Genomic DNA, 15484 nt, shown 5'->3' with positions numbered 1-15484 from the left:
CTGTCCTTGAACTCATAGATCTGCCTGGCTCTGCCTCCCAAGTGCTGAGATTAAAGGCATGTGCTACCACTACCATGCATTAATTACATGTGTTTGTATATGTCTGTGGACATAACTGTAATGCCCATAGAGGCAGAAAAGACATCAGATCACCTGGAGCTGGAGTCAGTTGTGAGGCAGGCAGGATATCTGAGTTCAAGGCTAGCCTGATCTAAAGAGCAACTTTGGGTCAGCAACAGATACATAATAAGATTCTTTTTATTTTATTTTAAAAGCCTGGGCATGGTCTGTCTGTCTATCTATCTATCTATCTATCTATCTATCTATCTATCTATCTATCTATCTATCTATCTATTTGAGACAGGGTTTCCAGGGTTTCTTTGTGCAGCCTTGGCTGTCCTGGAGCTCATTCTGTAGACCAGGCTGGCCTCAAACTCAGAGATCCACCTGCCTCTGGCTCAAAAGTACAGGGATTACAGGCATGCACCACTGTCACTGGGCAGGGCGTGTTGTGTTCAATCCCAGCACTTGGGAGACAGAGGCAGATGGATCTCTGACTTCCAGGCCAACCTGGTCTACAAAGTGAGTTTCAGGACAACCTCGGCTATACGGAGAAACCCTGCCTCAAAAAACAAAAACAAACAACAAGCAAACAAACAAACAAAAAGAACAAGAGAGAGAGAAAATTAAAAACTGTTTTTTTTTTTTTTTTTTTTAAATAGGGTCTTCTATAGTCTCTCTACATAGCGGAGATTGGCTTTGGGCTCCTGATCCCTCTACGTTGCCAAGTACTGGGATTACAGGTTTGTGCCACCATGCCTGACTTTTTGTATGCTTTTTAAAAGTTTTACTTTTAACTTAATTTGCTGTTAGATGTTTTAGTTATAAAATATTCCATATAATCCTTAAAATGTCACGGTTTAATAAAGAGTTACTACTTAAAACATGGAAGCATTGGTGTGTCCTGTCATTTTATTCTCAACTAGATGGAATACATAACCTAGTGTTTCCTGTAATACTTTTTTTCGTTTTCGTGTGTGTGTGTGTGTGGGGGGGGGGGGGGAGCGCGTGCGTGCAGGGTACCGAACACTAACAAATGTGTTCTCTTCGTCCTCAATCCCCAGAGAAGCCAGAGCCGAGGTGAAACTTGCCACCATTGTCTCCGTCATAAAAGGAAAGCCGTTACGGGCTGACCCAGTACTTGCAGATGATGGGTTTCCACTATTCCTCTGACAGAGCAGAGCCTTTCCAGCAGTCCCGCGAATCCCAGGGCCGCTGTGACTGGACCCGCCTGCAGTCCATGTTAGAATAGCTCTCAGCAAGGTCAAGCACCTGGCCCTTAAAATAAGTGTTGCTGTCGTCGTACCCTATTATCGACTGCGGGCAACTAAGTAGCCCCGGTAGACCCGGTAGTCCAGGCTGGGTTCGAACTCGTGGCCACGCTCCTGCTTTAGCTGCCCGAGAGCTAGGATAACAGGTGTATGTTATCACACCACCGCCCTCAGTTTACTCTTATTTTACCTAGTTGTCCCAAATAGTGTGCTCTCTACTTAGCGCCAATGGTGATTTGGTTGCTAAACCAAGAATGTGGGTTCCGAGTACATGACGACCAAATTAATCCGCAGTCCGGCCAAGCTCACCGCCTAATTTAGATTTCTTTCAGGACGTGCCTCCTGCGTCCCCTAAAACCTCAGCCCTAAGTAAGCAGAGCCTAATAACCTAGGGAGGTGACGCTTTATTAACGCCTGGCAGGGCTGGGTAGAGGCCCGAAAGGGCTCGGCAAAGCTCGACAGTGCTCCGGCGGGGCTCGGCAGAATTCGGTAGGTCTCCGGCAGGGTTCGGGCAAAGCTCGTTAGAGCCCCGGCAGGGCTCGGCAGAGTTCGGCAAGGCTCGTTAGAGCTCCGGCAGGGCTCGGCACCACTCGGCCTCCTTCGCGGGCAGGAGCCCGGGCAGCTCCCCAGCAGCGGGAGCGCCTGGCGGTGCGCGCTCCCCGAGACCCCAGTCCCCGTGAGCCCCGCGGCCCGCCCATTGTGCCGCGGGGTTCGCCACCCGCCGGCCTCCTGACGCAGCCGAGGCCCCGCCCCCGGCGTGACGCCAGCGTCAGGCCAGTCCCGGCATGCTCCGCGGCCGCCCGCGGTCGAGCTCACTGAGGCATCTTCCCGAGAGCGGCCGAGCCTCCGAGTCGCTGCGCTGCGCACCCCGTCCGGCCGCCCCGCCGCCCCCCGCCGCCCGCCCGTCCGTCCGAGCGGCCGCAGCCCTCCGCCGAGGGCGCCCCGGCACGGAAGGGTCCAGCAGCCTGCCGGCGCCCGCCGCGCTCGTGGTCGCCGTCGCCGTGGTCGTCGTGGTCGTGTCCGCCGTCGCCTGGGCCATGGCCAATTACATCCACGTCCCGCCCGGCTCGCCCGAGGTGCCCAAGCTCGACGTGACGGTGCAGGACCAGGAGGAGCAGCGCTGCCGCGACGGCGCCCTCAGCCTGCTGCGGCACCTGCGGCCGCGCTGGGACCCCCGCGAGGTGACCCTGCAGGTGAGGCCGGGCGGCCGCCGCGTTTCCTCCCCGCCGCCGCGTCAGCGATGCCCGCCCGGCCCCGGGCCGGGCTCCGGGGCGGACGGCTGCCGCGGCCCGGCCGAGCCCGAGGGCTCCTTCCTCTGCCTCCCAGACCCCGCAGCCAGCCGCCTCCCGCGGTCCTCACGGCGCAGCCCTCCCTCCCGGCGCTTCCTCCCATCCCTGCCTTATCCAGCCTGGGATCTTCCCACATCCTCCGAGCCAGCCCCGGGAGAACTCCGTTCCGAAGCGGGATGACCGCGGACCCGCTGCCCACGCCAGGATGCTAGGGAACGCTATTCTGGGCGTTATTTGAAGGCTTGAGTCGCTGTTGCTAAATTTGTAAAGTCTTAGAAGAATTAGTGCCCTAGGTTAGAGTGAGCAGTGGCCTGGCAATAGTTTCCTGAGTCAGTGTATTTAAAGACAGTTCTTAGAAGAAATACCCCAAAGATCTAGGATAAAACAACAAAACACACAAAACTCTGGCAAGTTATGATTCCCGGTACCCAGAATTTACTTGTTGTGATTGTATTTAGTTTTTGCAGTGTACACCTTTAGGAATTAAAAGATGAATTTTCTTTTTCCTTGCAAACAAACAAACACAAAAACAAAACAAAACAAATTAGTATTTCTTAACGGCTAGGCTTGTTTTAGATTTGTGCAGTAACATTTATTTGGATTATCCAAGTCGTCTGCCTCACTTTGATGACTTCAATACATTGTGGGATTTATACAAGGTTTATTAATTTAATTTTTTGCTCAATTATTTCTTAATATAATTAAAACACAAGTAGTGTCTAGGTCCCAACGCAGATCCTGACACTTGGGGCTTTCAAGAGTTTTAGTTTCGGTTCTTGCCAGAAGGGTTCTGAGCAGATTAAAGGAACCCATATGTTTTGGGGAAGAAACTTGTTAAGACAAAAGGCTTTGAAATTTAAGGCGCTCCTATTGGCTAAGTATATAGGAAATAGTGGATTCAAAATGATTTTTATGTGTGACTTGGAAATACATTTCCTTCAAGGAAGTGCTTTTCAAATGGAAACATGTTTGTTGTGTATTTTTTTTGCAGTGCCGGGAAAGGCTGTTTTGAATCGTAGGCAAATACTCTACCACTGAGCTACGTCTGTAGCCCCAGGTTAGACTGTTACTATAGTATGTGGTAACTTGCTTGTTTGAGAGTGCTTGACATTTATTTCTGGAAAATATCTTACTAATTAAAGCAGTGCTGCTTCCTGGTAAATTGCAGTGCTGGCATTCCTTGTTATTTTTTAGCAGTGACTTAAAGTTTGAAGCTTGGAATTTTCATTAATTGTGTGTAGAATAGTGGCTGTAGCTCTTGGATGGAGTGCTGTGTGCTGGACTGAGCTCTTTTTTTTTTTTTTAATATCATTGCCTTGGTGCTATTTCTTAGTTCATGTGAAATTTAGTGAAGGAATGCCAGCAGATATGTAAAAAAGGAAAAAAAAGTTAAAACTTCTGGTTGTTGCATAGATCAGGTTAAATCATGATTTATATGTAGCACCTTATTCTTTTGAGGCAAGGTGGCTAGGTTGGTCACTCAACTGGCAGTTCTTTTTCAGGCTCCATTGTGGTGGGATTGTATGTTTTGTCACCATCCTGTCCTGCGTTGTAACTGTTAACTTTAACCTTTAGGTTTATAATCTGAATTTAAAATGTGTATATTTGAAAGTGATCATGTCACTCACTTCTGTCTAGATTCAGTAATTAGAAATTCCTTCCCTCCTTGTGTGAGCAGAGCTCTTGGATCAGAAGCCAGCCATCAGCAAGCCAAGGTTATGGTTATTTATTAGCCCCAGCTCCGTAGAGGGACTTGCACATGCTAGGACATTACAAACTAGTGATCCCTTGGTGCTTTGTTTAGTAATTCTGTTTTTATTTTTTATCTCCTTAAGACTGTAGCTCCGTCTGGTCTGGAGCTGGCTCTGTAAACCTGTGGCTGGCCTGGAACTCACCGCTTGAGCCCTAGGCTTAAAGGCTTTTGCCATTTCAGCCTGCTTGTTTAGTATTTCCTTTCTTCCTTTCTTTTCTTTTTTCTTTTTCTTTTGGTTTCTTGAGACAAGGTTTCTCTGTGTGGCCTGGGCTGTCCTGGACTCACTTTGTAGACCAGGCTGGCCTCGAACTCCACCTGCCTCTGCCTCCCAGAGTGCTAGGCGTGTGCCACTGCGCCTGGCTCTGTTTAGTATTTCATAATAGTTTCTTTTGAAATTTTATCTCCCTTGAACTGTAAAGGTAATGCTCTACCTCATTTCAGAAAGGGAAATATGTGCCCTATAGCCAAAAGGTAATTTCGGTCAGCTGTTATCAATAATAGCCTTTTTGGTATGTTTTCTTTTTATCCTCTTCTGTGTGAGGTTCTTGGAATGAAAGCTGGAGCATAATTCATGCTATACAAGCTACAGGCTTTCTACCACTGGGCTACTCCCCCAAACACTCACCTGTTTGTTTTTTTTCCCCCACCTCAAAACTTAAAATTTTTCTCTGCTTCTTGTAGTGGAGGCAGGAGGGTCAGGAGTTCAAGGTTGTTCCTAGCTTCACATAAGGAGTTCCAGGCCAGCATGAGCTACTTGAGAATGCCGTCTTAGCACCCCCCCCCCACCAAAGAAAAATATGTTAAAAATATTCTCTAAACACATTTTGGAAGCTTTTGTGACAACCCTTATCTTTCCTGTTAGTTAGTTCTCTAAGACCAAATGTGGAGAGTGAAAAAAAAAATAGAAACAGGCTAAAAACAAAGAGACTTAGATGTACCCCAAGTGATAGTTTCTACTTAGAACTAAACAACATGTGAAATTCGTCCTTGTTTTGGATAGAGCTGTCCTCATCAGAAGTAAAAACACACTATAAGGAGGGGTTTCATGAGGTTTTTGGAATTAGATTTCTCAATGGGTAGAGAAGTTCTGAGTCGGTACTAACCAAATGCTTTTTGTTTCATACTGCCTTGGTCTAAAACAACCAAAAAAAAAAAAAAAAAAAAAAAAAAAACAAACCCCTTCCAACCCTATATTCTCCAACTGTCCTGGGAGGGACGGGCAAGAACTGCGAATGAGTATTGCAGTTAGTGATACTGAGCCTGTGTGTAAGTGACAGATCTGAGAGGACTTATCTTAGGAATTACTGCTCCTTGACCTAGAAAGGCTACGTGTATGTGTTATGATTGAGTCAGGGAAGCCATGCCTTGCAAGATTAATTTCTTAAAAAACTGCTGTGGCTCAGGAAAGGACTACTTTGAGCTCTCTTGAACACATTTGCATTTTCTACCACATGTGCTGTAGTTTTAGAAAATGACAAACTCTTTTCTTATGCAGCATCTCCCTTATTTGAATGTGGATTTTGATGTATCTTTCTTTTTTTGGGGATAGTCATGTGTAAAGGATCAAAGAGACTTAATTGTTTTTCTTTTCTGTTGTCATTTTCATAGCTCCTCCTGCCTCAGCCTCCCCAGCAGCAGGATTCTTAAGTTTACAGGTTACCAGGCCCAGCCAATTTTTTTTCACTTTGAAAAAGCTGGCTCAGTTTCTTGAATATCCAGTGTGACTTTGTCTACAGCAGTGTTTGAGCCAGAATGTTTGCCATTAGCATGCCACTTTGTAAATTCTTCCCTAGCTTGGGGTCCACAGTAGATAATGCTATAATGGCAAAGGCTTGATGGGCTAGGAAGACCATTTTTTGTTATAAAATTAACATCTGTTCCAGCACTCCAGAAGCAGAAAAGGGGGTTCTTAGAGCAAGTAGACTCATTCAGCTCATAGTTCAGTGAGGGACCCTGCTTTAGTATGTGGTGGAGCTTGAGGGTGTCAACTCCGGGCCTCTATACATACACACTTGCATTTTGCCCACACGTGTGTGTGCTCTTACACATAGTAAGAGTGTAGTCGTGTACCCCCTCCCCCACCAACATCTGTGCTATAGGGTCTCAGGAAACTTGCTTGGAAGTTGGTACTTGAGGCCATTAATCGTTTTCGGTAGCTGACTGTTAATGAAGGTAGAGAACATGGGGTTTGGGTCTGTGCCTCTCACTTTATTAGGTTTGTTTTACTGCTCAAGTTTTGGTCTTTTTCTTTTTGGGACTGAGCCTTCCAAATGTTGGTATTACAGGTAAGACAAAGCCTGCCTTCTTTATTTCTTTCTCTTTTTTTATTTTTATTTTTAATTTTTTGAGACAAGATTTCTTGTCTTGGCTGTTCTAGATCAGGCTGTTCTCAAACATACAGAGATCGCCTGCCTCTCCCTTCCGTGTGCTGGGACTAAAGGCATTTGCAACATTACTGCCTAGTTCTGACCAACTTTCGAAACATTTTTAAGCTTCATTACCATTAGCTGTAAAATGGATTCAGTAAACAGTTCCTTATCCCTGAGCTCTGTGAAGTGAAATAAATGCTTGCTCCTGACAGTTATGCTGCTGAGCACAGGTCGTATAGGGCCTAAATCAAAAGCATCTGCTTGTTGAAGTTCCCAGCCCGAGACAAATCAGAATATGTAATGTAATGTTTTTTGAATGAATATTCAGATTTTTTTTTTTTTTTTTACATTCGAAGATGATGAAAAAACATTTTAGATTTGCACTGCTCCTACAATACAAGATTGTGCATTTCCCCAGTGCTGTGCACTAGGCAAGTGCTGTAAGCTACATGCCCAGATTCGTCCATATTTCTGTATGTTTTTGAAATCTCTGGTTTTTAAGCATAAGCTAAGTTTATCATTCCACCATACAAAATTATGGTTTCATTGTGGGTTTTTCCATTTACAAATTTTTCTTTCTTTCTTTTTTCTTTCTTTCTTTCTTTCTTTCTTTCTTTCTTTCTTTCTTTCTTTCTCTCTCTCTCTCTCTGTCTCTCTTTCTTTCTTTTTTTTCTTAGCTCATTTTTCTACCTTAATTTCATTTGTCTGTTTCCTAGTTTTCTCTTTTTAATGTCTTAGGAAAACAGTTCATAAGGGTGGGTAATATTATGTGGTGTTTAACTTCTACCAAAACCACATAGTATTTGATAGCTTTCAAATATTTTAATTGACTTTTTAAACTATTCCTGTGTTTTATAGTGATTTAATTATGGTTAGAGGACTTAATTGTTAGTTAGTTTTCAGATATTGACAACTGTGATTTGGCTTAAGCAAACCATTTCCTCTCCTTGGGACCTTCATTGTTGTGGTAGAAAGAAGTAGCTTTAGAATGATGGGCGATTTTTTGTTTTTGTTGGTTTTCTGAGACAGGGTTTCTCTGTGTATAGTATCCCTTGCTGTCCTGTACTCAGGTTGGCCTTGAACTCAGTGATCCTTGCTTCCATCTCTGGAGTTTGGAGATTAAAGGCATACACAACCCCATGCCTGGCTCTTGGCAAGTATTTTAATCTCTTAAAATGTTGGGAGAGATTGTACATGCCTGTAATCCCAGCATATAGGAGGTCTAGATGGTAGAATTTTGACTTCCGTGCTTGTTTGGACTGCAGGTTAAGACCCTACCCCCCAAAGCAAAACAAACAAAACAAAAACAGATAAAAACAACAAAACGCAACATAGGTAGTGCTTTGTGTCTTAGAAAGCACTCAGGAAAATGAATACAAATACCTACAATTAGGTGTATGGCAGTGTGGTGTTCCCTATCTCTCATTCCCACTACCTTCATTGGTAAATGGGGATTGAACACAAGGACTCATGTTTCAGGGCTGAGTATGTAGCCCAGTAGCAAGTACACAATACCACAAAAGGATTAAAGGCCTAAGTTCTTAAAATTCAGTAGTTGATAATGTATTTTAAAACTCTGGATAATGTTAAAACCCAAGGCAGCCCCAGGAGAATTGGGAAGATGATCCATAAAGGTAGGGGAAACCTGATGTAAGCATTTGTGGGGTTTGTGTATGTGGGGGCCTGGGTGTTGGAGACTGAGTCATAGTCTTGTGTGTAATAGGCAAGTGCTGCTTTGAGCTACCCTCAACCCCTGAGCTCTTTTGAAGAAAAGCTCTGATTCTAGGCAAGGAGAAGGATTTCACACAGACTATTAAACTAGGCCCAAAGTATTTTGGGCAGAATGGTGTGAGTGGGAATTTCTGGGCATTAAGAATCTGTAGGTCACTAGGGAATTAGTATAATTTTTTAGTAAAGGCACACTGGGAAAGCAGCGAAGGTTCAAACCTTTTTGTTGTTAAGGGAAGTCTCATATTACAATGCAGAGACAATATTGGTTGAGAGAAATATTTACGGTTTTAAAGAAAATACCATATGGGCTTGGAGGCACATGTCTTTAGTCCAGTGGGAAGTGGAGGCAGGCAGAGCTCCTGGTCTGCTGGTTTCCAGGACAGACAGGGCTACTGAGAAACCCTGTGTGGAAAAACACAACCGCCCAAAAGTAAAACACCAGAGTGGGGTGTGCCTCTGGGTTACCTATGTCCCAAGGAGATACCTCTGTGTACATATGAAGTATTTATCACCAGACTAGGATATTATTCTGCCCAACACTTGAGAACTTTAGCTGAATAGAAAACTGTGTGTTGGTGGGTTTTTCCTTCTTATTCCCTGAGAAGCTGGCAAAACCTTCCTTCATCCTGGTGTGGTGCCTCTCCCAGGATCACATGCTACCATTCAAGGCTTCAGGGTACTGTGATCCCCATGAATGGATTGTATCTAAGAGTTATCAAACTCTGGAAGTCTGGCTCCGAGTAGTTTATGTTTGGCATATTTAAGTACAGTACAATTTGGAGAAAAATTTTCTGGTGATAATTAACTCAATCCCATGTGCACAATAAAGCACAAAGTGAGATAAAGATCAGACGTGACTGTATCGAGACTCTGGAAAGTACATATGACACCTTCCATAAAGATGGGTTCTATAGGCTGACCACATGTGACACCCCATAAAGACTGGATCTCTAGATTGACTGAGAGAACAAGCTTACAATAAGGGTCTGGGGAGGATCTGATGTCTCTGGCCATATAGATAGAGCCAAGGTCACTAGGCTACTGACCATGTCAGCCTCCAGCCTTCTGGGTGGATAGCACCTCTGCCTTTTTGAAGAAATAGCCTTGTGTGCTTAACATTCTAGATTCTGCTACTTATCTGTGAGCACAAGGACCTCCATACCTCCAGCACACTGGAGCTTCAGGATAAAAGTGAATTGGGGAATAAATGATTGCTTTGGGCGGATTTTAAACCTTATGATTACTACACAGTAATAGAATGTCAAGTAGATAATGGGGGTTGAGGCAAGTTTAATTTTATTTATGGATGCATGTCTCTGTGTGTATGCTAAGTGTGTACAGGTACCCATGGAGGGCAGAAGATGGTGTTGGCTCCCCTGGAGCTGCATGGGTTCTGGGAATCAAACTGTTGTTCCCTGGAAGAGCAGCTCTTAACTGCTGAGCTGTCTCCAGCCCTGACAGCTGCAGTTTACAAACTGAGTTAAGGGCTGTTGAGATGACCCAGCTGGTAAAGAAGGCACTTGCTGCCAAGCCTCATGCACTGAGTTTGAGTCCTGACTCAGGAGAGGACTGACTCCTGCAAACTGGTCTATATGTGTGCACACAGATAAGAATGGTTTTTGAAAAGATGAGTATGGTAAGATAGGATTAGAGGGGTTAGATGGATGGCTTAGCTTTTAGGGGCACTTGTTGATTTTTCAGAGGTCCTGGATTCCCAGCGCCCACACTGTACTTTACAGCTATCTGTAGCTCTAGCTAGTTCCAGGGGATCTGACACTTGTCTTCTGGCCTCCTGTGGGTACATGCTCCAACTTACATGGCAGGCAAAACACATAAACATTTTTGAAAAAATTAAGATAGGATAAGAAGATGCATCATTGCTGTGGAGACGGCTCAGCAGATACTGCTCTTGAGTAAAATACTTGCTGTGTAAGTGTGGGGATTGGAGTTTTGACCCTGGTTTATATAGAAATGTTGAGTGCACATGTGGGCGTGCTTGTAATCCCAGCATCAGAGGGTTAGAAATGAATTGCTGGGACAAGCTAGCCATTGGGACTACCTGTATGGCTAGCCCTATGGTCACTTGAAAGAGCCTCAGGTGAGTAAGACGGAGGAGTGGTTGAGGAGCACTGTGGATCTTGAGCTTCTTCATGTGTGCCTGCATACTTGTGAGTATTAACATACATGGCACACATACAAAGAAAAGTATATCTGGACACTTAACAGAAAATTAAGGTGTTACGCTGTGAAGCTTGTTCTAGATTTATATAAAGTATATGCTGCACCAGGTGGTGTCTTTCTTCATTTCACTAAAAGTTTATAGCACATGGTGGTGGTCACTTGTAGGGTTAGCTCCCCAGGAGGATGAGAGGTTGCTTGAGATCAGGAGGGAGCCAAGGCCTGCCTAGGCAGCACAACAAGATTCCTTCTCAGAAGTTAGTTTGAGAGGAATTCCTGAAACAGTTGTACTTATATAGCCCAAATCCTGGGCAAGAAATAATTCCAGCAACTTTCCGTTATTCACTTTCTGGTCTTAAACGTGCCCTCCCTCTAGTGGTGACCACAGTAGCAGCACCTCCCTTCCTTCCACAAAATGGATTGTTGTGGATTAGTGCTGTTTTGAGGACTCATGTCCTCAGGCTGCAAGTGCCTGTACCCACTGAGACATTTTTGCCTGTCCTTTGCCTTTTCAGAAGAATTTACACATGTATGATAGATGCAAGCATTTGTATATTATTTGCCAGCTGTGGTGGTGCATGCCTTTAATCCCAACATCCCTGAAGCAGAGGCTGTGAGTTTGAGGCCAGCCTGGTCTATATAGTGAGTTCCAGGACAACCAGGGATATGTAAAGAAGTACCTGTTTCAAAAAACGGGGAGTGAGGACAGCGACCATGTAATTGTATACCTTCTTGTGACCTGTCATAAGTAACCAGACTGCTCTTGAGCATGAGAATCCCCTTGCCTCTGCCTCCCAAGTACTAGGATTACAAGCATTTGATCCATGGCTTGTCCTTTCATTTATTTATTTTACATTTGACATTGTTGAAGGTGTTTCAGTTTTTTGATAGTGAAAACTCTTCTAGCAGACTACTTGTATAGATGTTTTTGTGATTTGGATGAATTTTCTGAGTGTTTCCATAGGGTAAGCTCTTACTGGAGTGGAAAGATGATGAACTGTATCAGAGATCTCTGGAGAAGCTTACCTGAGAGCTGGTGGGTCTGTAATTCCTAAGGTGGCAGCATGAAACTCAGCTGTAGTTTGATAGTGCAGTCTCGAAGCAGAATCTCTTTAGGAATGCCTATTTTTGTTTTTACGAGTCTTTTAGCTTCCAAGTTACAGAGAATAATAAGTCAAATGTTGTGTGTGTTCTCCCCATGAACCGAGCGTTTTTTGCAGTGGCACTTAAAGGATGGATGGAGTTTATCTGGTCACTCTGAACCAGGACTGTGGTAAACAACTGAGCTTTTGGTCCATAGGAAGCCAGGCCAGTACTTATGAGCACAGCTCAGGTCCCTCACTTTGGCAGGAGAGCAAGGACAGGTAGGTTTCTAAACTCTAGCCAGTTCTATTAATTTTACTGGTTAGCAGTCCTTGGAGTGAGATTGCAGCATTCTGGCGTTTGTCACAGCTATCAGGGACGCTCAGTAGTAAGTTCTGGGTTCCTTATTATCGTTATAACTGGGTTGTATGAAAAATATCCTGAAATTTGCCTTACAAAATAGATGCATACATGCTCATGTGTGCACACACGTATACACACACAGCCAGGGAGTAAAGCACTTTCTCAGTGTTTTGCACATTATTGTAGATACAGTGACCCAGCTCTTCTGGAGTTGATCCTGTCACTGCTGGATTCTGCTCACCTTGATATTCTGCTAGCAGTTGGCAGTATTCTGACAGGACAGCCCTCAGTGCTCAGGGAATCCCTGTTTTCTGTCTGTGATTCTTCTTGCCGGGTGATGAATGACTGGACTGTGTTGCTGACCTAAACATTTGAATCATAGCATCAGGTATTAAATGGATTATATTACTCTCTGATTTTAGGTAAGTATGATATCTTTATCATTGACATGATTTTCTCTTATCATTTATCAATCTCTAAAAATTGATAATTTCCAAGGTTGAGTTCAGAACCACAAACCATTGAAATAGTGAAAAGTTTCTGCCCTGAAGAAGGAAGCTTTACTTCTTTGATGCATCCTCTCTGATGTCTGTGGGGATGTTTCAGGACTCCTTGTAGATGTCTAAAGATCTTGCATGTAAGTAAGCTGTGGACATCCTCTCCCACCCTTTAGGTGGCCTTGGTTACTCTTGTGTAGTACACTGTAATGCTGTCATGTGCAGGGAGTGATGCCCTACATTCTCTTGAGAATGGGCGTGGTTTCTTTTCCTCAGATATTTTTGATCTAAGGTTTGAGGCCACAGATGTGTGACCCATAGATGCAGATGGCTCAGTCTCTGTGTATAAGTTATATGCAAATAGATGTTTGTGTCCATCTGTATTTTCCTTCTTTAAGAAAAATAAGATGTGGCTGGAGATATGATTCAGTGGTTAAGAGCTCTGGCTGCCCTTCCAGAGGACCTGGGTCAGTTCCCAGTACCCACACGGTAGCTCACAGCCGTCCGTAACTGCACTTCCAGGAGATATGATGTCCTCTGCACTCAGTAGGCACATTCACACATACATGTGGACTAAACACTCTTACATAAAAAATTAGCTAAAAATAAGAAAACCAGAGAGAGCTGGGCATTATGGCATGTCTGTATCTCAGCACTGAGGAAGTGGAGGTGGCAGATTGAGTTGAAGGTTGTCTTCAGCCTCTAGTGCAAATGCAAGGCTAACCTGGGCTATGCTAGACCCTGTCTTAACAGACACACAAAAAACTTAATATAGTTAGTGTATTCATGTTTTGTTATTGAGGTATATGCATTGATTTTGAAAATTTAAAGAGTAAATCACCTTTGCATTCCTGGAGTAAATAAAATTTAGTTGAGAGGCCATATTGTTTTGATATGTGCCTGTATTTATTATTAATTTAAGGTTTTTACTTTTGTGTTTTCTTTTGAGACAAGGTTGGCACAGATTGGTCTCCAGCTCATTGATGTTCCTCTTGCTTCAGCTTCTTGGCTGTTAGGATTACAGTGTTGTGCTGTCAGAAGAGACCTTGCTGTGCTGTGTTCCTTTTGTAATGTCTTGCTGAGCTTTAACATGAGCCTGGGAGATGGTTCTTTTCTATTTGGAAGTATTCCTAATGATACACGTATGAGGCTGAGCTTTTATTCTCTTTGTTGTGGTCTTCTTTTCCTTCATTCCCTTTTCTTTTTCTAATACATTAAACTTATTTTACTTAGATATCCTTTACTATGTATTGGCAAAGGCAGTCTCCTATGCAATCTTACTGCCTTTTCTCATTTTACAAGAATTGGCGTGGGCCTGACATACTTTACGCAGACCGCCTGTGCTGAACTTGTCACTGCATGTGGTAATCTAGCCATTCAGAATCAGTCTGTGCTCCTTTGTTTTGTTTAAGCATGCATGGGATATATCACCGTGCCAACTTCTAGGGGGATAGATACAACCTACTTAAGTGTGTCTTCTTTTGGGAGGTTGACATGTGCTTCTGTTGAGCACAGGGGTATGTGCAAGCCCACTGTGTGTACCCGCTGCTAGGAGGCACCTGCTCAGCATGGGGCCGATGGCCACTGTGGAAACTTGTACTGCTGTGTCTCCTCTCTGAACTAAGTGTTGTTCCACTCAGAGCCTGGCTGCTCATTGTGCTTCTGTGGTGATTCCAGTGCCAGGAGAGAGTGGGCTAACACACTCTACTCCTGACGATGGGAGAACATGCCGCTCGCTTGACAGTTTATTACTATGTAGTCTGACTTCTTTCTTTCTTTTTTTGTTCTTGCTTTTTTTTGTTTGTTTGTCTTTCTTTTTTACTTTTATTTTGAGACAGGGCTGCTTTGTGTAGCTCTGCCTGTCTGGAACTAACTTTGTAGACCAGGCTGGCTTTGAACTGAGTGCTGGGATTAAAAGCGTGCACCACCACATCTGGCCTGACATGTTTCTTAATTCCCATCCAGTTTATGTCTTCCTCTCATAGACAGTTTAGATGCATGCTCATTGGATTCCTTTCTAATGGACTTGTTATTTCTAAAAGAGTTAAACATTGTGATTAAAAATAACAATTCACTGTTTATTACTTGGAGGTGTTTGTGCGCGCATTTTGCTGCTGTGTAGCTCAGATCCCCTGTTTGAGAAAGTGTTCTTGAATCTTAAGCTTTTGGCATCACTGAGGTCTTCTTTATAATCACCTCAGTCAGTAAGCTCATGTAGCTTTGGAGAGGAGGAGGTGTGTCCAGTTGAAGGTGGTAAGTGTCCTAGAGTGTCCTAGATTGTCCTTGACCACTTACATGCAATTATTTTTCTTTATTTTTTTGAAAATCAGGGCTTGAGTGCTATGCTCATTCTTAACAATTACTAAGGTGTTTTAGATACATACATAGGTACATATATATATACACATACACATACATACATACATATATTTTTTTAATAATTTATTTTTATTTTATGTGCATTGGTATTTAGCCAGCATGTGTGGCTGTGTAAGGGTGTCAGATCTTGGAGTTACAGACAGTTGTGAGCTGCCATATGGGTGCTGGGAATTGAACTCAGGTCCTTTGGAAGAACAGTCAGTGCTCTTAACCACTGAGCCATCTCTGCAGCCCCCATTTTTTTTTTTTTTTTTTTGAGACAAATTTTTTTCTGTGTAGCCTTGGCTGTCCTGCAACTCACTTAGTAGACCAGGCTGTCTGTGAACTCACAGTGACCGACCCGCCTCTGCCTCCTGAGTGCTGGGATTAAAGGTGATATATATTTATATTTAAAGGTATTGGTACCTACAGATATCTAAATCTTGGTAAACTTAGATTTTTTAAAAAGATCTATCTGTCTATCTATCTATCTATCTATCTATCTATCTATCTATCTATCTATCTATCTATC

At 43.7% G+C, this 15484-nt stretch overlaps 1 protein-coding gene across 1 annotated transcript in view; it reads left to right on the top strand.

Moving 5' to 3' along the window:
- Window positions 1–2192: 2192 nt before the first annotated feature.
- Window positions 2193–15484, top strand: part of Etnk1 (ethanolamine kinase 1) — a 45688-nt gene continuing 32396 nt past the window's right edge. The window contains exon 1 of the mRNA XM_055605682.1: window positions 2193–2524. Coding sequence (XP_055461657.1) covers window positions 2369–2524 — 156 coding nt within the window. The 5' untranslated portion in view covers window positions 2193–2368. The remainder of the gene's footprint in view (window positions 2525–15484) is intronic.

This window comes from Psammomys obesus, unplaced genomic scaffold (genome assembly GCF_907164565.1).
Source record: "Psammomys obesus unplaced genomic scaffold, mPsaObe1.curated_primary_1811, whole genome shotgun sequence".
NCBI classification, from domain to species: Eukaryota; Metazoa; Chordata; class Mammalia; order Rodentia; family Muridae; genus Psammomys; species Psammomys obesus.
Note: the sequence above shows the minus strand (reverse complement) of the source record. Positions and strands in the feature narration are given on the sequence as shown.